At 28.8% G+C, this 22663-nt stretch overlaps 2 protein-coding genes across 3 annotated transcripts in view; both read left to right on the plus strand.

Annotated features, from left to right (window-relative positions):
- The window catches only part of LOC136985528 (leptin receptor overlapping transcript-like 1), a 324027-nt gene extending 307975 nt beyond the window's left edge, over window positions 1-16052 (plus strand). The window contains exons 1-4 of one of the 2 annotated variants that reach the window (XM_067282823.1): window positions 7976-7998; window positions 8097-8171; window positions 13724-13919; window positions 14004-16052. In XM_067282823.1, coding sequence (XP_067138924.1) covers window positions 8131-8171; window positions 13724-13919; window positions 14004-14117 — 351 coding nt within the window. In that variant the 5' untranslated portion in view covers window positions 7976-7998; window positions 8097-8130 and the 3' untranslated portion in view covers window positions 14118-16052. Of the gene's footprint in view, window positions 1-7975; window positions 7999-8096; window positions 8172-13723; window positions 13920-14003 lie in introns of those variants that run through there. The other variant, XM_067282824.1, reaches the window with a different exon arrangement.
- Window positions 16053-17777: 1725 nt separating this feature from the next.
- On the plus strand, window positions 17778-18281 carry LOC136985552 (uncharacterized). The gene has a single exon (XM_067282856.1). The coding sequence runs from the start codon at window positions 17778-17780 to the stop codon at window positions 18279-18281; it is 504 nt and encodes a 167-aa protein (XP_067138957.1).
- The last annotated feature ends 4382 nt before the right edge of the window (window positions 18282-22663 follow it).

A 22663-nucleotide genomic window follows, 5' to 3' on the forward strand; every position in this document is an offset into this window, starting at 1 on the left:
TATCTCATTTTTATTAAGACACTAACAAAGATCCATTTATAGCAGTGTTTCTCAAAGTGGACGATAACGTCCCCTTGAGGGCGGTGAGCAAATCCAGGGGGGCACTGGAGGCAGGGTACTGAACAGTAACCAAAGGCAAAAGTTGGGGTCACTGACAGCTGTTCCCTTTCCTCTGTTAAATGGATAAGAGGAAATATTGCGTTTAATGGTTTCCAGATGTTGAGAACAATGTACGGTAAGGGCACAAAGTGTGAGATTCATAGAAAAGTTTTCCTAAGAATATTTCCAATCCTTTCTCACACAAGAGAAAATGGGTTAGGGGGCGTTTGGTATAACTTTATGGAACAAAGGGGCGGTGGATCGAAAAAGTTTGAGAATCACTGATTTATAGTCTAATTTCCACATGAATATTCAAGGTTGCTAGCTATTGCTGCAGTTGCTAATATTGTCCGGTAATAAAGTAAAACTTGCAGCCAGTGGCTAACTTGATGCAGCATGTTATTGGCATCAGCATCAGACATATAATTTGAGCATTGTTGAGCTGCAATTTGAAAAAATTGTAGATCTATAAGGACTCACTATTGTCTGTTTGACCGTCTTTCCTTAATCTTGAAAATGGAGTTAGATAGATGGAAGATAGGACCAGATATGGAAACCTTAGGGGCAGGGGTCCCTGAATAACTATATACAAACTTCTGATGCAAACCAGAAGTCACATTATCTTAATTCAAAATAGATGACCAGCACAACTTTATTGCTAACGTTTTCCATTAACAATAAAGTTTTACAGAGACAAGACACTATAGAACTAAATTGAGGTGATATTTTAAATGAAATAAATTAAAAATATGATTAAAAATTGTAGCTTGGCATTGTAATGTCACAATAAATAATTGCTTGTTTTTCTTTGGAGTTTTCATTAGTCCAGAAGTGTGCATCTATAGTTTGATATCTAATGGAGCTGAGCACAGTGAATGTAGCAGAACTCCACAAGCTTTGCTGTTATCAGTTTACAGTCCAACACCATGCTGCTGTTGAACTGTAAACTGATCTTAATACATTTTATTATATGTTACATAATAATACAGCTTATACAAAAAGGAATAAAGCAAAAGCCATGTAATCTTTAGTAAGTTATATTGATAGAAACTGTTTTACATTTACTATCAGTGAATGTATTGAAACCAAAATCAGTACTTTCAATAGAATATTAGTAGTTTATACAGTACTAGTAGCCCGGGACGCCCCCTAGTGGGCGTTTTAACAATATTACAAATTTCTATGAGGCATGTTTAATGCACTTAATATATGAAAGTTGTGCTCATCAGTTTCATTTTGTCTTCTGTGTCATTTTGCTTCTGTCTCCCTGTGCAACCTTGCAGATCTCAGCTCATCAGTTTCATTTTGTTTTCTGTGTCGTTTTGCTTCTGCCTGCCTGTGCAACATTGCAGATCTCAGCTCATCAGTTTCATTTTGTCTTCTGTGTCGTTTTGCTTCTGCCTGCCTGTGTAACATTGCAGATCTCAGCTCATCAGTTTCATTGTGCAAGCCTCCACGTGTTGATTGTGCTATTCTCTGTAATCTTTCCTGCGCACGTCTCTCCCTTTGTCTCGCAGCAGCGGCAGCTTTACGTTCCTCCACAGCGGCGTATTTCTTTGGTCGTGCCATGAAAGGTTTCTATTATTATATTAAAATATTAGCTTAACTATTTCACTTATCGTTTTATCGTAGCGGTTCAAATCTATCCGGTTTTTCGTTATTCGCCCCCTAGTGAACATTACAGGCATTCCGTGACAGTAATAAATTCCTGTTACAAATATACTGAATTATTTATATTGTTATATTGACCAAATAATAATGTATTGGCCAAATGAATAATAATAATTTATATTGTTAATTTAAATAATAATTAAAATTGTTAATTTAATTTGAATGTTTGAAATATGACACACGATAGGGGCGCCTCTAGTGTCGGTTATCAAACGGTTACAGGACGGACGGACACCTGTTGAATGGGTTATATATATAGATAGCACTATGATGGAACTGATAAATACAGTAAATGATGATATAACACTAGCATTTCTTTACTCATATTCTAATGTGTGTCAGTGACATGTGGTTGTATCAGCTGTTGAAAATGAAGTGTAGTGCAGAACTTATTTATAATAAATTTTTATTATTATATTGATCTCTGTGTTAAATATATTACTAGTGAATAAATTTATTAAAAATGAGTTTTAGTTGAAAATATTTATGGCTGCCTGCTTTTGTTACAGAAAGTGGTAAACAAGTGGTGGTTGTTTCACATGTTACCACTCTTTAGCAAAGTCACATTTTATATCAACCTTGTAAGTTGACCCCTATTTTGAAAAAAAATTTTCAGGATTAAAATATCAATTTATATGCTAGCCTACACAATATTTATACTGTTACTATTATAGATTTAAATCGTGTATATTTAAGGACATTCTAAAAATTGTTTGATTACTAATATGTATTTATATATTTCATAAAAAAGAATAGTTATATTTAAAATTTCAGACTGCTCCATATTTCAATTAGTTGTAAACTGAGGATTGCTAAAACAAAATCAAAAACATTACTTAGTAAATTATATTTATTGAGTAATAATTAGGATAGTAAAACTTAAGCAGATAAATAATTGAAAAGCTTTTTAATTATTTGTTTTAAAGTGTAATACACCTATCCCTCATTTTACACGGTACTTTTTTTACACGTTTTCGCTTTTACACGGTTTAAAAAATAAATGTAGAAAATAAACTGGCTATGATCAAAAGGAACAATTTTTAACTCTAATCTACATCTATATTCCAATCCACCTTAATTATATGTTATAGTTGATATTTAGGATACTAGGTGACAGTTTTATTTCAATCCGTCAAATAGTAACCGATAAACCGATATAGGGTACTCCCCCATACGCACGAAGTTGCATTCGTTGCACATAGTTTTAAACCAGAAAATTTTAATTTTTCATATTCATAAGTAACAAACGATTACATTATTTTTAATTACATTTTTTACATTACATTACATTACATTACACAATTACGTTACATTTTTATGAATCTTTTAGATTTTATTTTTTGTTCCTTTGTACTTTGTATTTAATTAATAAAAGAATATATTTTTTTTTGCCTTTCAATATTTTTGTTTGATTTATGTACGTTTAAAAAATTGAAAAAATTCATAATTAATAAACAACGAAATTATGCGTTTTTTTAGCATACTCTTCGATTTACACGGTTTTACATTCAAAAAGATACAAATTCGATTTACACGTTTTTCTCAGGAACCTATCTTCCGTGTAAATCGAGGGATAGGTGTATTTAAAATAATAAGTTTTTTGGTAATCATTAATCAGTTATTGATTGCTGCTAATTAGTTTTTCAGAGTTTTCTAAAGTTTCTTTAATTATTAGATAATGCCTTATTAATGTCATTTTATTCATAAATTATTAAAGTTGCAATAATTTATTAATAAATTCATCATACCTATTTGTATTGACAAATTATTTTAGTAATTAAATAACTTTATAGCCACTTAATAATTCATTACAATTTGATATTAAAATTTTAATCCATGCATTCAAATATTACAATTGATGAAATTGCCATACCATGCAAAATTACTGTTAGTTCAGTTCATATTATGTTTACAAACTTCAAACCAATTTAATGATGATAGTGTAAAAATAATATATTTTTATAGTGAATAAAATATATAAAATGTAATTTAAGATGTTTCATATTCTGTATTAACCAAACTTAAATTTATCAATTACCATTATTATTTATGCTTGTTATAAGATGCAGTAAGAATAAATCACTTTGGTGAAATGGGAAGAAAATTGTTGTCCATTATTGAATTCAAGAACACTCAAAACTTTCTACTTATAAATTCATGCAGTTTTAAATAATAATAATAATAGAGAAACTACATTACTTCTGGTGGAATACTATACATTAAATTCAGAAATAACAAAACATGCATTTGCATTCTTTATCGTTATTAAAATAAAATTTTTACTGCAAAATGATGCAGATAATATTTTTTTTATCTATCTATATTTAAGTATTTATTTTTGAAAGTTCACTAACTTTCAGAAATTTGACTTAATTGACTTAGGATTTATATTTACTCAACTTAGAAATTAAATATAATTTTTGTAATTGCATAAAATTTAAGTTTACAATTAAACAGTATTATGACTAATAAAAGAATATTTTAAATGAAAAAAATGATTTTGATATAAAACAATAAATACAATTTGTTTTTCATTTCTTTTCCACCAAATTTAAATTAAATGAACCTTAAGACCAGTGCTAGGAATCATTGTTCCTTTATTATGTAGGTCTTAATCAATGACTCCTAGTTCCAAGTCATCGTGATTTTATTAATTCATTAGATATGATAGAGTCAAAAACAGTTTGATTTAAAATTTTTTTTCCTTAAAATATCCCACTAGCATTTTATTAACATTTCATCCATAGCTGTTGCTTCATTTTGTTTTCTATGTACTGGAAACCTTTCAACATTTTCATTTCTTTGCTGTATATCATTCTTGTCTCTTTCTGGGAATCAATATTGTCATCTCTGTCTCTGTTTTCCCCTTTCTTTCTTTTTAGTTCAGTTTACATCTTCTGTTATGTCTTACTCAGTTATTTTTGTAACATGTCTGCTGATAACCAGTTATGTATATTCTTGTTTTTCATGTTTTCATAGTCAATATTTTTTGCAATAAACAAAGTTTTCTTTTGGTTTCTTTTAATCATCATCTCAATTGTGATATTGAATTTTAGATAACTGATATTGTACTGAATTTGATATAAATTTTTATTTGAATATATTTCAGTGGACAAATTGTTATTAAAGTTTTATTGGAATAACAGCTACTATTCTGATAAAATAGGGTATATTTCTAAATTTGTAATAAGTGTGAATGACTGAAAGGAAATATTCCTCAAGTTATCAAGTATTTTCTTATCATAGTTTAAACATTAAAGTTGTTGCTTATTATTTTAATTAAATTCAATGACAGATTCTTAAATTTTTGAATTTATCTTCTCAAGTTAAAATATTTTTGAATATATATAAATAAACTTTAGATTACATACATTTTATTTAGTAAATATTGTATGTTAACTCTGTTTATTGTAAATAAATAAAATGATAATGAAACAATAATTTATTTTATTACATTTATACAGAATTAGCTAATATAAATGAAATGCAAGTTTTGTTTAAAAATAATACTGAATGGTAGTTTATTATTTACTTATGCTGATTTGTAAAAAAAGTAACAAAATTTGTATTAAAAATTTCTTAATACTCTGTTGTTCATGTTTCAGCTTATTAAAAGGGGGAAATGGTGTCAATAACCTTTATGCTAAATGTTTTTAACTGATAACCTTCATCAGAATTTTAAGTTTACATATATCTCTAGATTAAAACTCAAAATTGCAGAATAAATAAATGAATATTAATTATAAACCCTAATATAATTTTTGCTATATTTCTCTTAAATATATATATAAAATTTTATTAAACTAAATTGTTATTTTGAATTTCTTTTCTTAAATTCAAATTACAAAATCAAAAAGTAATTTTAATGCAGTGCACATTTTTAATAGGAATTTTATATATTGTGTTTTAATTCTTATGAAAACCAAATTCCAACTTAAATCATTTCATTTATATATATCATTATCAATATTTTTACATTTACCTAAAAGTAAAAGCAATTAAATATATACACTAGCTACATAAAAATGCTGATTGAAAGTAACTATAGGTTTTAAGATTTCAGATTTCCTATTGTTTCTATGAATATATATGTTATGGACAAAGTGATTAATCTGGCATTATTCATAATGCCCAATGGTCGCACAGTGTGATAAATATTGATTAATTTATCAAATTGACTGGTCATTATGAATACTGCTATCACTTAGTCGGGCAAAGTGATAATACAGTAATACATTGAGGAATGATCATCCAACATACGCTTACCAGTCAGTACTCTGAGTTGCCAATTGTATTGCGTTTAGTACCAAATTTTAAATTGTGCGACATTTTAATTTGGTTAAAAAAAACTCCACTTATTTCATTTAGAAATATTTATTTTTTATGAATTATTTCAAAGTATTTTAAAAAGAACATGTAATCTTTTAAAACTAAGTACTATTACTTATGTTAATTAAATGGTAAAATTTTACCTATGTGCACCATCATGGTAGTGGTCGCAACTGTTTGTGCTCCTGACAGATTCCTCCCAGAGGGGAGCCACTGATTGCTTAACGTCACTAGATATTGATACATACTAGTTATTGTTACGTGTGTTCAAGAACTATCATAAATAAATAACTAATGACGTTAAACAATCAGTGGCCTGCCGGCGGCTCCCCTCCAGGAGGAATCTGTCGAGAGCACAAACAGTCGTGACCGCTGCCAAATTCAGTACTAAACACAATACAGACGTGCAACTCAGATGCGAGTGCTGATTGGCTAGCATATGTCGGATGGTCACTCCTCAATGTATTATCATCACTTTGTCTGACTAGATGATAGCAGTATTCATAATGACCAGTCAATTTGATAAATTATTGAAATTTATTACAATGCTCAATTTTGTTGGTCATTATGAATAATGCCCATATTAATCACTTTGTCCATAACATATATATGGATACTTTATTAAATAACTGATAAAAATAGCCAGATATTTACGTAGGCCATATATGATAGATTCATTTCTCCATACACCCTATAGAATGGCATAAACAGTCATTTAAATTATATATTTGATGTTTTTTAAATATCGTTTTTTATGTTAATGCAATAATTTATCAATATACTTGTGTATTGTAAATGGAAAAGAAATCTAACCTAACTTTTCAGCATTTTTTCAATAAATTAGCTTTATTTTCACCTTATGTCTGGGTACCTTAAGCCTTGACATCATTGAAATACCTGAGAAGGTAGAACAATGTATAATAAAATAACTTGCACTTCTCACTCTTTTCCAGCAGGTAGTTCTGAGAGAACCAAACTCAACCAAACTTTATGTTCTTTTACCTGAAGAGGGCCACAAAAGTAGCTGAAAACATCAGTTTTCACAGAAACTGCCTGTTGGAAAAGAGTGAGAAGCATAATTTATTTTTCTTGACGTCACTGTTAGACCTATACATAGGCTGCACATTAAGCCTAATGATGAATTTTAGTATCTACATCTTAAAATATGAAACATATGAGTTTGTTTTGTCTGTTCTCAGAACTGATATTATGTCTATTTCATTCTAAATTGTATGAAATACATAGTATGAATATGATAAAAATTTTCAATTTTTTTTTTTTAACAAAAGTTCAGAATCTTCAAATAAATTTAAATCCAAAATGCTTACTTGATGTGAACACAAATATAAAATGAACTTTTCTTCATTAATTAACAAAATAATTAGAATATATGAAGACTACTGATTAAGGAAATAATTGCTAATATAAAAAATTTTATTTCATTTATTATGTCATTTTGAATTTGTTTGATTTACTAAATATAAACTCAGTATTTATTGAATATAAACTATTGAATTCAATTCTGAGCATTGAGATAGATTATGTTCTAAAATTATTTCAAGTTAAGAATTTTGATGTTAAAATCTTTTTATGTTTCTTAAAAGTGTAGATATTTTAAATCGGAACAAAGAAATATTAAGATATTTCTAAATATTTCATAAAAATTTTCAATTATATCTTCAAAGAATTTTGCATAGGAATTTATTAACACCAATAGTTTTTAATTTGTAATTTTAACATTAGCAACTTTTAACCATAAATCTATTAACAGAAATATATATGTATATATTAGTTTAATACTTATGATTGTTATTTTAACAATAATTCATTTTGAAAATAAAATCATTGTTTTTCTTTTCATTTTATTTTCATTGCTCTTTTCTTGGATGCATCTACAGAGTAAGTTCATTAAACTTATATTTTCTTTTTCTGTAATAGCTGTAAAATATAAATTTTTAATTTATTTAATGTAATTTTTTTTCTTTCTTGAAATTTAGATTAATCGGATTAGCTTTTTCTGGTTCTATTGGTATGACTTTAGTTGTTTTGGGATGCGCGCTCCCTAAATATGAGTAAGTATAAATACAGAAATTAGGTAACTGTTTATTAGTCTTAACAGTTTAATAATTTTAAAATATCTTTTAATTAAATTTGAAGTTTTTTTTAGTAACACACTCGAATCAGATAATTTTTGAAAAATATTTTAACAAACTCATTTACATTGCTTAAGAAAACTAATAAAATATTGATGAGTTAGCATTGAAATGTTAGAAAAGTTAGATTGTACTGTAATTATAAGATACATAATATTATTATTCTGATGATCATGATAACTTTATTAAAGTTTTTACATAAAATAAAATACATTTTTTATATTTATTAAATTAAATTGCACTGCAATGCAAACACAATGTGCATATTATAGTAAAATTTTTTATTTATTATGATTCATATATAGAAGGAAAAATTGATTTTCTTAATGGAGTATAAATTGATTTTAAATGCTTAAATGGTTATTAACTGCAAGATAATTGAAGTAAATTACATTTTCTTAAAACTGGATTGTATTTATTTATGATCCTATCTGTTTTTGATTACATTGTTATAAATTGTTCTAAAAATGAATATATATATTGCAATATTTATCATTGATACAAAATAGAGATGACACCTTCAGATACCAATAATTGTCCAATCAATTTATCAGATACTCACTTCTATTTATACACTTTACAGTATTGCTAATAAATGAAAGTCTGAAACCTCATTGATTTAGAGAATATTTACTTTGTTCACTAAACATTTAAATTCAAATATAAAGAAATAAAAGTTTACAAATTGATTTACAGGAACCTTCCAAGTCAGGCCCTAGGCAATTGTAATTGTCTAGTTTACCTAGGTTTGACACCAGCCTTGTTTTTAGAAAAAATTTTGGACACACTTAGAATCTTATATATAAAATTCTCCTGTCACAATTTTTGTTACCGTACTCCTCCGAAACGGCTTTACCGATTTTTACCAAATTTTATATGCATACTCAGTAGGTCTGAGAATCGGCTACTATCTATTTTTCATACCCCACACCATTTCCCCCCTTTCAAAAATATATTTATATATGGATTAAAGCTTTTATGTCCAACAGATGGCGCTACCTTCTGACGACCTAAGTTTGCTTTTTCTGTGAGAATGGACTGAAGCAGATCATTTTCTATCTATCTATATAAATAAAATATAACGTTCGTTTGTTCCTACCAATTTCTTTGAAATTTTGACACAATGTTGCATTCGAATACGTACATGTTTCTATATAATATACATGTTGAAATTCTCCATACTGGGGGGAGATGGACGGGATTAAGGCTTACCGTGAAGAACTCGGCTTCTATTATACTATTTTACATGCGGTTTTTTGCGTTTTTAATTGCGTCAACAGAATATACACTAAAAAGGGATTTTTCGATATTCCCCAGCGGGAAAAGTGACGGGATTAAGGCTTACTGTGAAGAACTCGGCTTTTATTATACTATTTTAGATGCGTTTTTGATTGCGTTTTAATAGGGTACGTCAAGAGAATGTACACTAAGAAGGGATTTTTTGAAATTCCCTCCACGGGGAAGTGTTATACATTTATAATAGATACATTTTGAGCCACAACAACGCGTGGCCGAGACAGCTAGTAAATTTATAATATTATAGAAAAATTTCCAATAGAAAAAATCATTGCCAAATCTGATGGTAAATTTTCAGACCTAGCAACATTTCTTGTACATTGCACATCCAGTGCTATCATCCCCTATTAAGTTGGCACTCTCCAATGGTGATCACATCCATATATGATATGGTCATTGGGAACAAATCATGTGTAGTGAGAATGCTCTGTCTATCCTGGTTTAGTTTTATAGACATATTTGTTAACTGTAGTGATGAGTATAGTGAGAGATCCAACAATTTTTAATGATTGGTAACCATTACTTTTTAATCACAATGATTTTTCTTAGTGATCATGTTGCAGTTTTACAGCTACATAGCCAATCAGATTTAAAGTTTCATCTATGACCTGCAATCTATATTCTGTCAATCATTTAAGTCCAGAGCCATCAAGAGGGAAGCTGTGGATTTTCCCCAAGTCCAGAGAAAATTTAGTAAAAATACTATTAATTTTACAGGGTTTAGAGTTTACTAAGAGACAAAAGGAGCCTGCTTTACCATTGGGTCTCACACTCTTGATAGACCTGTTTGTGTAATTATGTAAATTTTTATAACTATAAGTGATATTGTTATGGTCAGTTCTTCACCATAGTTACAGAAATCACCAAACATTGAAATATTAAAGTGGTATTATCGACCCTTTTTTTCTTGGAGCCATTGCATAAATTTTAAAGAGGAAAAACAACTATCAAATGCATGGCAATCCTTATATGACCACATGACCAAATATGATGTAACAACATGACATAGGGACAATATAATGAAAAATTTTGGTTTAGTTATACAGTCTTTAAATGTTGATTTCAATTGTATACTTTGTAATTTTATATATTTATCATTATTTTTATTTTTATTGTATATATCTAAGAATTTCTTTTGTTTAAAAATTATTTAAAGTTTTTCAAAAAAATATCACTGTTTGATTTAAGCATTCCATCACTAAATATAGAATTAAGACCTGAAGAAGATCTCCAATTGAAGATCAAAAACATTAGTCAAAAAAACTTTTTTGAATTAACTGTTACTGGAAAATAATGTAAGGCTTTTGTATGAAGTATAAACAGCTCAATATTTGACAATGAAACATAACAGTAAACTCTACAAAATAAAATACCTGCAAGCATTAAAATTTAGCCAAAGATAAACACATTGCTTAATTGGCTGAAAAATTCCAATATATGTGGCTTATTCAGTTAATTATTGGTTTGTTTTTCTTATATATGTTATGGACTAAGTGATTAATATGGGCATTATGAATAATGACAAACAAAATTGGGCACTATAATAAATTTTAGATTTTTTATCATAATTTATCAGATTGACCAGTCACTATAAATACTGTTATCACCTGATCAGGCAAAGTGATGATAATACCTTGAGGAGTGATCATCCGACATACACTAGCCAATCAGCACTTGTGTAACGTGCATATTGCATTTAGTATGAAATTTTAAATTCATGTGACCAGTTAATCTGATGCATTATAATTTTACTTTTGCCTCTTAAAATAGTATTTTCTTCTTTGGAAAACAGTAACAATGATTGCTCTATCATTAAGTGATATGAATAACCACTTCAACAACCAATTCAACAACCAATTAAGTGAGTTAATAGCAGCAAAAGATCAAAACAGTCAAATTTTCACAAAATCAGTATATTTGACAATGATACAAAAAGTGAGAGGGTCAAAAATTAAAGTGACTGAAGTTACCAGAAGAATATCAGCATTTTCATAGATTATGATGTTGTATATTGGAGAAATAGAAAAATTAATTGTGAATGAAAGTAATTTTACTAAATATTATGTTCACACTGAAGAAATATTTAAGATATTGCATGACGACCATATTGCTATTGACCATGGTGGCAGAAACCATCTGGAAAAAGAATTAAATACAAAATATAAAAATATTACAATTGATATGAGATATGATCATAATTTACTTGAACATATGTGAAATTTGTCAGAAAAAAACAGAACGTTCTTAATGCTTGGTAGTTAAACCAATTTTAAGTAATGAAATGAACTTGAGATGTCAGGTCAACCTTATAGATATGCAATCACAAGCCGATGAGCAAATAAAGTCAAACCTGTTTTTATGCGCTCTTTATATGTGCGATTTTTATTTGTGCGGTATAGTTGGCGACTAGTCTCGTGCGATTCGTCATGTCTCACGTTGACTTATTATAGCTAAATAAACTTATTATAGCATAAATGCACTTATTATAGTAATATTATTGCATGAATATGCGAAAAATGAAATTATTTACTTTTTAAGTCAACAAAACACCACCTGGACAAAAATATGTAAAACAGACGATAGACCAGACGATTCAGTCAAGTGCTGACATCTGTTGTCAATAAATTCTATTTCGTACGGTTTTGAGTTATTTTCTATGTGAGACTTTTTTTTATGCGGTCCCTATTGACCGCATAAAAAAATATATTTTTTTAATTGTGTTGCGAAAACTATTTTTTATAGCCCCTCGTGAAGTTTCGTGCGATTTTTTTTATGCGTTTTTTTTAATGCGGTCCCTATCCCCCACATAAAAACAGGTTTGACTGTATAAATTTATACTCATGTAACAAGACCACCTGACTAAATTCATTCAACTAAGACCCATTAAAAACCAAAAGGGCTAAACATGTAGCCTATGTTCTTTCATACATTTTTACAATTTTTGGTGCACTGAGTATTCTACAGAGTGATAAAGGCAGATAATTCATCAATAATTTCATCAAAGAACTGTGTAGTATGTGGCCTGAGTTAAAACTGGTGCACAGAAAGTCTACAGTTGTTTAAAGTTGGGAAAGAAAATTTACATTTTTGTGACATTTTTAAGTTTTGATACTTGACAAGTATCCTCCCCTCTTGGGCCAAAAAGAGGAAACTTGCCAAAACAGTTGAAGTTAATGAATATACATTTTACAGCATGACCATTTTTGAATGCCTGCCTTAGTAAATTGATGTGAAGGATGTAAAAAAGGATCAGCATTTCAGTTTGTAAATAAAACAAGCTGATTTTTATGTTGGAAACATTCCAATATGCTGATATATCAGCATCAGTTACATCTCTAATACAAATTATATTATATGCAAATTCACAACTGTTATAAGTAAAGGAAAAAATTTTGTAAACAGTTCTATAAGAAAGTTACATTTTTATTTTGAATGTTTTAATTAAGGTATAATATTTTTTGAAATATATTTCACTATTAATTGTTTTCTGTCATTGTTAATATAACTGAATTAATCAATGTGCCTTTAAAAGTGGGTGAAGTATGTAACTGGATGGCTAAGTGGCTAAAGTGGCAGCCTACCAGGACTAGGATCAAATGCAGATGGATTGAAAAACCCCAGAAATTTTTGGGGATGGTTAGTCCAGATATGTCAAGCCCTATCTCTCACCACCTGACCACATTGATTTTGGCCATTATCATAATGGGCTTGCTAAAAAGGCCTTCTTAATGCCTATAGGGTGAAAAGAGTTAAAAGAAAAACAAAAAAGTGGATGAAGTTTAATGTGGAAGTTAAAAGTGGAATATAGTTTTCACTTTCAACGGTCCATTTCTGAAAATAGCCCATTAACCAGATTGAAAATGAATAATTTTTACTTGTGCTGTTTTGCATTGTAGTTAGATTGTTTATTTCAATTATATAATGTTAATTTTAGATATAAACATTAATATTAATTCTTTTTATGTTGATGAAATTATATATTGCAATTGATTTCTAACTATCGTTTCTATTTTAATATCGTTGTATTATAATTTCATTACAAAACTGAAATATTTTCAATAATTAGGATAATATACTTTTTAGGAAATTTAGCAATATTTGATAAACAAATAAGATGAGATATTGTTTTCCAATTTTACTATAAATTGACCAATTTTTTTTCTTATTGTTTTTAGCAACTGGTGGCCATTCTTTGTTGTTCTTTTCTATTGTATGGCACCCATCCCAACTGTTATTTCACGAAGATATCGAGATGATATGGGAACAAGTAGTGCTTGCCAAGAACTAAGTATTTTCATTACAACAGGAATAGTTATTTCTGCTTTTGGATTACCAATTGTTCTAGCAAGAGCACCATTAGATGAGCCTGTGGTAAATTTAAAAACTATTATTTTTAATTATGATTTATCAATGGATTTAATAATTATGTATATTACTTTGTTAATACCTTTTCAGATAGAGTGGGGTGCATGTAGTTTGATCTTATCAGGAAATGTTGTTGTTTTTCTGACCATTCTTGGATTTTTCCTGGCTTTTGACAGTGATGATGTAGATTATAGCATGTGGTGACAGAAGTCATTTTTCATCTATATGCCACTTTCTGCAATGAATTTCAACCAGTGTCTTTTTGTAATAACATAATGTATTCGTACATATTCAAAACATTGTTTTTATCATAATGAGGTTCAGAGGACAAAATTTTTAATACATTATTTGATTTATATAATTAAATAGAACTTAATCTAAAATTGTTTAATTAATAAACAAATACTTAAAAAACTGCTTAATTATAATATTATAAAAATTATTGATATATTATATTAATTTTTAAATGTGATGGATATAACAATTATTATTGTTTTATGTTGTAAAAGTTTTGTGATATGTAGCATGTATTAAATAGTAAATTTTTGTTATGTTGTTTAATGTTTTAGCTTTAAATCTTTTTAAAGCGTAATATACTCTTTTTTACTCTTAATATGTTTATAGATAAGTCATTTCATATATATTTATTTATTAAAATAAAATTTAATTTCATATAGTCACAATTTACAGTTTATAAACAACTCTAGAATACTTTGTTTATAAAAACAATATGTTTCATTGCAGAATAAGAATCTTTGAAATATTTTCTCTAATTGATATTGAACAGAATGTAAACTATAGAGATTTAGCTTTTTATAATCAATTTACAAATACCTGTACTATATTAACACTATTATTCAAGTAACAATACAGATCATGGATATCTCATATACCCCATATGTATATAAATGAAATATATATTTTGTGTCAGAAAAAGCTTTAATGATGATTAACTATCATCATAGTTATATATTTAAAAAATTATAAGTTGTTAATTTACCTATTTCTTCCTTGAATTTAATATATTTAATTATTTTTTAACTAATTACTTATATAATATAGTCTGCATCACAAGAAAATATAAATTGCATTTACAAATTCGTAATCAAATATGAAAATTGTTTAATATGTGGAAAGTGAATGATAAAATAAGAAAAAAGTAATGTTTGTTTTCAATAAGAATAGTTATGCAGACTATATTTACCGGCAGTTTCTTAAAATAAAATGTAGTGTTTCATTTTAAAATAATATATTTACTGTAGATTATATTCAATAGCATCAGTTCTTAGAAATTTGGATATAATTAAGTTGTAATAAATAAACTAACATTTTTATACAAAATTAAACTTTCTTCATGCTAAAACAAAAATGAAATTGTACAAAATAATAATCCAATTAAATACAATGTATATATTTAAACTGTAGGAAGAAAAACTTAAATTCATTCTATGATTTAAAATATTTTTTTCTTGAAGTATTGCATTTTATTTTATTTTATTTTTTTAACTAAATGAAATGATGTATTTCCAACAATCTCTTTTTTTCTACAGTACATATGCTGTAAATTACACTTAGTACATATATACATTTTATATATATATATATACACATTACTGTAAGTAGTATTTAATACTATATGTAGTACAATATAATTTTTATTATTGTTACTTGTATTATTAAATTATATATGTATTTTATAGGTGTGATGTAAAGCTATGGAACTATATAAATATTATGGGTTTTTATTTTACTGTCTTTCATAATAACCTGCAGTTAAAGAGTATACAGCTGTATCAGCTGAAAGTTTTAAACTTGATGTATAGTATAACATTTTTGCTGTATGTTTCTTACATTTTGAAATTATTCCTTAACATAAAAGACAGATTATTATTAAAAGTTTAAAATAATCTGATTAAAGTTGAATAGGAGTTATTTAAAAATAAATTTATTATAAAAGTAATTAATGAAGTTTGGAAAAATTTTAGTTCATTGGATATTTAATCTTCATATCAAGCATATTTAATTTTTTATAGAAGTGATAATTATTTGTTAGAAAAATTGTCATGATTGTGGATAATGTATCTTGATAAACCAATATTCATCATGAAATTGTTGCAATAAAATTAATTATTCAAATAATTGCATTTAAAAAAATAATAATTGTTTTCTTTAAAATTAGAATTGAAAATTCAACTATAAACATTTATATTATGTTAGTTCCAATTTTAAGATATTGTGACAGAAAATATCTAAAACGAAATAACTTCTATTTAGTCTTAAGAACTCTGATAATGGATGTTTTTAAATGAAATAAGCAATAAAAAAAAAATAATTCTAATTAAAAGTTTAAGATAATTTTCAAATTTTATTTAAGAAATTAATTATAAAACTTTTCTGTTTTGAAGTTTACTTTGTAAGAAATTGTTGAATTAATTACGATTTACTATAACTTTATGATGAAATTTAATATAGTATGGACTTTCCTGCAATAAGTTTGAATCATCCTTACTTGCAATTTATACACATTTTTCCGTTTCTCATTTGTATTATAATATATACATATAAATATGTGCAATAATTCATAACCAAATTAAGAAAGACAGTGGGCCTAATATTACATCAGTTTTTACAAATTTTATGTTATAATAAAATACATTCCCAATCTTTATTTTTATGAATGTAAAAATCCATGCTGAAAAATGTTATGTTCCAAGAACTGTCTGGATAAAAAAAAACGTATAATTTATATGAATAATAATAATACGGAAATATGATTATAATACATAAAATTAACAAGCTTATTTAGCCTAAAATATATTTTGAATAACAAGCATTCGTAGTTCCAAAAAATTATTTTGACAATAAAAATGAGTCAGACGTCCTGGCAAGAAAACAAAATCAATTTTTTGTTTAATAACGCAACTACTGTTAGCAACGTTAATTGTAAGAATCGAATAATAACTGATTTTTCATTGAAATATTCTTATCATTATTCCAATATTTTAAACTAATATAATTTTTCACGATTATGGTTCATTTTTGTAACTTCGGAAAACAATTGAAAATTAGTTTTACATACGTACAAATTGTTGATTTTTGTATATCAGTTGAATTAAAACGTCATATTTAATACTTACTCGATAACTAATAGTATAACAATTGTCAGAGATTGGATTTCTAAAACAATAGTAGACTTTGCAATAATAATGAAAATGGAAAATTTAGAAACTTTGACTAGCAAAATTTATAAATTTGGTACGATATCGTCTCATTCAGATACACATACTACAAGTAGTTTAGAAGAAACAAGAATAAGCGAGTTAAGTAGCTGTGAAATTACTGATTTAATCGAAACTAAAGTTTCCCGTAATGAATTCTTGACGCGAGAAAACATATTGTTAGAAACTCATCTTCATCGCATTGGTAAAGATGATCTGAAAGAAGAGCGAAAGTCTATTCGAAAATCTAGACCTTCATCTATTATGTTAAAGAGACGTAACACTTATTTTGATATGAGTCTTCTTAAACCGCCTGATGCTGAAACTAGTAGTTTCCATGATCGCTCTTCCGAAGCACTTGTTATGAAACAAAAATATTACATACTTAAAACTGAAATGAAGTTGAAGAATGATGAAATCAAAAACAGAGCTGAGCAACACGAATCTACTTCGTGGGATATTCACATGGAACTTGAAGAACTGGAAGAGAGATATAAAGAAGTAGAAAAAAGAAAACGTTATTTTGAATTCTACATTAAAAACAAAGCTTATAACAAAAGCGCTTGCTGTATATAAAGCAGAATTTATCGAGCATTTATTCAAACAAATAATAATAAATCATCTCAATACGTTGCAAAATATCAAAATGAACACATATATTTGCACTGTGGCACAAAAGAAAATTTTGTTAAAAATCGAATACGTGGATTCTCTGATAGGAGAAAATTACAAAAAGGAAGATGCTGTGAAATTTAAATGCCAGGCTAAACATCAGGCATCTATAATCCGAAATCAACAAGAAATACTACAAATATTTAGAAATAAAATGAAAAATGCCAAACATTTATTAGAAAAACTGCGAAATGAAATAGAAGAAATCGAACTTAGACTCGAGATTATTTCAGATACTATCAAATGGAAGAAGACTATTAATGAAAGAATATCTGAAAATATTACTCAACAAGAAAAAGAAATTGAAGCTTATCAAAAAGAATATAATTATATGAAGAATATGGTTTCCAGTTATAAACCTATAACTACAATAGACGTCATAAAGCAACAAAAAACTCTGAAAATGACACAAAAGCAATTGGAATATTTTAAGAGAAAAACAAGCTTATTAGATTTGAAACTTGGACAATTCGCGTAACATTATATTTAAATAAAATATTCAAAATAATCTGCTGCAACTAGTTAAATAATGTTAAAACATTTTTATTCATATATATATATATATATTATAAGTTTATGTAGCGATGTATTATCAACATTTATTATATAGTTTTAAACGGAAATCTTCCTATTCTATAGACATAAAGAGGTTTGATTGATTGGGTTGATGGGATATGACAATGCAACGCATGAGCGATCTGACAAGGGGAGATACTCTCCGGAAGGACTTTTATGGGAAATTGGCCTCTATTTAGATGTTAAACTCGGAAAACCATGTAGGCAGCCCATTGGCTAGGCGCGAATCTGAGACCAACTACCAGTGTTTATGGTTTTATCCATTCGGTCACTGGTAGACAACATAAAGGTCTAAGTTATAATGTTTGTGAAGCAAATATTGCTGTGGATTGTGATGTTATAACCATTGAAAAGGCTCTGTTATAGTCAGGACGAAGTGCATTTGGAGGTAATATTAAACTAATAAAGCTGGTTCCTTTTAGGGCCCACCAGCGGCCAAGCAGTTCCGTTCTCTAAACACTGGCAGTTCGGTCGCATTCCTTCTTAGGCAGATCGCCCAACTGTTGAGTTGCTATAACTTAATAAAGTGGCGTGCCGTCATTGGAAGCGATGGAAGCGCCGATTCCACCTAAAAATGACCTTCCCTTGTATTTTATAAAATATAAATTTTCATATTTTAACCTACTTTGCATTAATTAAAATTAATATTTTATTATAACTGCATTATGTATCTTTTACAAATTTCTATACTACATGTGAAAAAACGATAAGATTGCTATTATATATTCGAATAATTCAGTGGCGGAAGGAGTGTCGAAACCAGGTCAGTCTCCAATCAGCCAGATTATATAGGCATTGGCACATGCGGTTTACAGAGCACCAACCTCAACCGGTTTAGCTGGTAGAAGCAACACACGCATAAAGCCTCTAATTTTATATCCCCGACCGGTTGTGGGCTGTTAGCCGCCTGCCTGCTAGATGTTCGGCCGCCCTCGCCCGATTATGTGAATCATGAGCAGACTAGATCAACGGCGGGCAACCCCCGGCCCGCGGGCCAGCTACGGCTCGCGAAAAGTTTCTATCCGGCCCGCGAGATCTTTAATAGATTATTAAATTGGAAAAATAACTATTAATTAGTTATTTTTTCAACTCTTTGTAATTTTCGAAAACGATAAGAGAAATAAATGTAGTAATTAACTTTTTATTTATTTATTTCATATTTGCAGACTAAAGAAATTACAAGTCACAAGAAGGCGTCAATTAACTACTACGGCCCGCGGAAAAAACGTAAAATTTATTCTGGCCCATGTTATAAAAAAAGTTGCCCACCATAGACTAGATTTATAACTTAACCCAACCGATAGGAATTTACTGGTATGCTTTTATGATAGTTCTGCATAGTTGACAGGAGTTTTAAAAAATCCATTAAAATATTTGATATATTTATTCTGCGTTTATTCTGCTCTCCCATCTTATATTACTTACGGATTTCAATGTTAAACCGGTGATATTACGATTTAGTATGTCCCATCTGTAAGGGGATGCAGAAAAAACGTGTACAATTTTAGAAGTGTTAAAAAATTAACTGTTACTTTGGCAGCATCATTTACAACCAAATCTAATGAATGAGACGTATAATAGTACAAAAAAAGCTCTAGAATTTATTTTCCTTAAATTTACGATTTATGTATCGGTTGTCAACAGTGGCGTGCCGTGACATTTGATGATAGGGAAGCTGTGCTTCTGTAAGAAGCCGACTTACAGGGGAAATCAATTAATTGCGCGTCAGGGCCCGTTCGTATTCGTTTGTTCGATAAGCCAGTAAAAACCGTATACTTCTTTAAATGTATTTTTAATAGATTATCTGACGTACTTAATAAATAAGAAAGTTCAATATAATTACCTCCGTTATTAGATTCAATAAATTCCCTACGCCCTCTAAATGCCAATTCTTGCTTTGAGAAAAAACATATAACATCTATTAATTTAGATATATCTATTAATCGTAATTATCTTGTTATAATTTTCAATATTTATTTTATATTGTCTACCAATGTTAAATTCTATTCTATTTTGATTTCCAAATTGCTTCAATTTTACGAAAGAATCGTCATTCGTCATAAATTTTATCGTCAAAATGTCGAAATGTTTTTATTGACATATTTATATTTTATTTAGACATTGGTCTTTCTCTTTTAATAATGTTTTCTTTTTCATTATACGGTCTTGAGCCAAAACTTTTTTAAAATAAATTTTTAAATCACTAGCGACGATATAAGGGCTAAAATTAAAATTATCAGAAAAACTTACTTGGTAAAACAAAATGTGTGATGAATATACATGCCTAGTACAAAAAATTCTTCAATCGTATGAATATACTTTTAAAGAAACTTATAATTAAATATAACTTTGTGAAGAAACTTACATAAAAAAAACGAAATATTCTTTACTTTTTAAATCTTTAAAACAATCCACTTAGTGAAATAGCTCCCTACGAGTGGCTAATGAGTGGAATCAGAGACATCCTGGTAGGTGTGCGGCGCGTGCATGCACGCAGGTTGCCAAATCCCGAGGGTACAGATACCTCTTTGTCAAATGTCAAATGCCTCTTTTGTCGCATCACTAGTATATCTCAAAGGACGCCACAGGGCTGTTGTAAATTTTAAACGTTTCTCACTATAGCTGTAAAAATCTAAATATGTTAAACTTAATAGTCATTTGTTTTCTAACTAATTCGTTTTAATACCAGGTGTACACGGAAATCAGTTCCCCACTGTACTGAGCTGGTGATTGGTTCGTTAAGCTTTTGTTTAAGTAAAATTCTGGCTCTTTCAGCAGGGTTTTATTTATGTCCCCGTTCCCTAATCTCTTAATTATTTAACTATTTCTTAGTAGAAATAAGTCGAAACCAGTTACTTTGTACTTGAATATCTGTAGTCTTGGGAAAACATTGGAAAGACAAATTTTTATGACAACGGATATAAAAATCGCAAATTTAAGGAAAATAAATTCTAGAGCTGTTTTTGTACCTTGACGTCTCATTCATTAAATTTGGTTGTAAATGATGCTGCCAAAGTAACAGTTAATTTTTTAACATTATACAAGAATTGTACACGTTTTTTCTGCATTCTCTTACAGATGAGACATACTATATTCGTAATATCACCGGTTTAATATTGAAATCCGTAAGTAATATAAGATGGAAGAGCAGAATAAACGCAAAATAAATATATTAAATATTTTAATGGATTTTCTTTTTAACTCCTGTCAACTATACAGAACTATCATAAAAGCATGCCAGTAAACTCCTATCGGTTGGGTTAAGTTATAATTCTACTCTTAATTCACATAATGGGGCGAGGGCGGCCGAATATCTAGCAGGCAGGCGGCTAACAGCCCAGAACTGGTCTGTGATATAAAATTGGATGCTTTATGCGTGTGTTGCTTCTACCAGCTAAACCGGGTGAGGTTGGTGCTCTGTAAACCGCATGTGCCAATGCCTATATAATCTGGCTGATTGGAAACTGACCCGGTTTCGACATTCCTTCCGCCACCGAATTATTCGAATATACAATAGCAATCTTATCGTTTTTTCACATGTACTATAGAAATTTGTAAAAGATACATGATGCAGTTATAATAAAATATTAATTTTAATTAATGCAAAGTACGTACGTTAAAACATGAAAATTTATATTTTATAAAATACAAGGGAAGGTCATTGGAAGGTGGAAGAAGCGCTTCCATCGCTTCTATTGACGGCACGCCACTGGTAAACTCCTATCGGTTGGGTTGTTATAAATCTAGTCTAGGGTGGGCAACCGTTTTTATAACATGGGCCAGAATAAATTTAACGTTTTTTTCCGCGCCGTAGTAGTTAATTGACGCCTTCTTGTGACTCGTAATTTTTTTAGTCTGCAAATATGAAATAAATAAATAAAAAGTTAATTACTACATTTATTTCTCTTATCGTTTTCGAAAATTACAAAGAATTGGAAAAATAACTAATTAATAGTTATTTTTCCAATTTAATAATCTATTAAAGATTTCGCGGGCCGGATAGAAACTTTTCGCCAGCCGTAGCTGGCCCGCGGGTTGCCCGCCGTTGATCTAGTCTGCTTATGATTCACATAATCGGGCGAGGGTGGCCGAATATCTAGCAGGCGGCTAACAGCCCACAACCGCTCCGGGATATAAAGTAGGACTCTTTATGCGTGTGTCGCTTCTACCAGCTAAACCGGGTGAGGTTGGTGTTCTGTAAACCGCATGTGCCAATGCCTATATAATCTGGCTGATTGGAAACTGACCCGGTTTCGACACTCCTTCCGCTACCGAATTATTCGA

This window comes from Centruroides vittatus, unplaced genomic scaffold, assembly GCF_030686945.1.
Source record: "Centruroides vittatus isolate TY-2023 unplaced genomic scaffold, ASM3068694v2 contig_971, whole genome shotgun sequence".
Classification (NCBI taxonomy): domain Eukaryota; kingdom Metazoa; phylum Arthropoda; class Arachnida; order Scorpiones; family Buthidae; genus Centruroides; species Centruroides vittatus.

Coding starts and splice junctions, on each gene's coding strand:
- LOC136985552 (XM_067282856.1), top strand. CDS start 17,778: ATGAACACATATATTTGCACTGTGGCACAAAAGAAAATTTTGTTAAAA.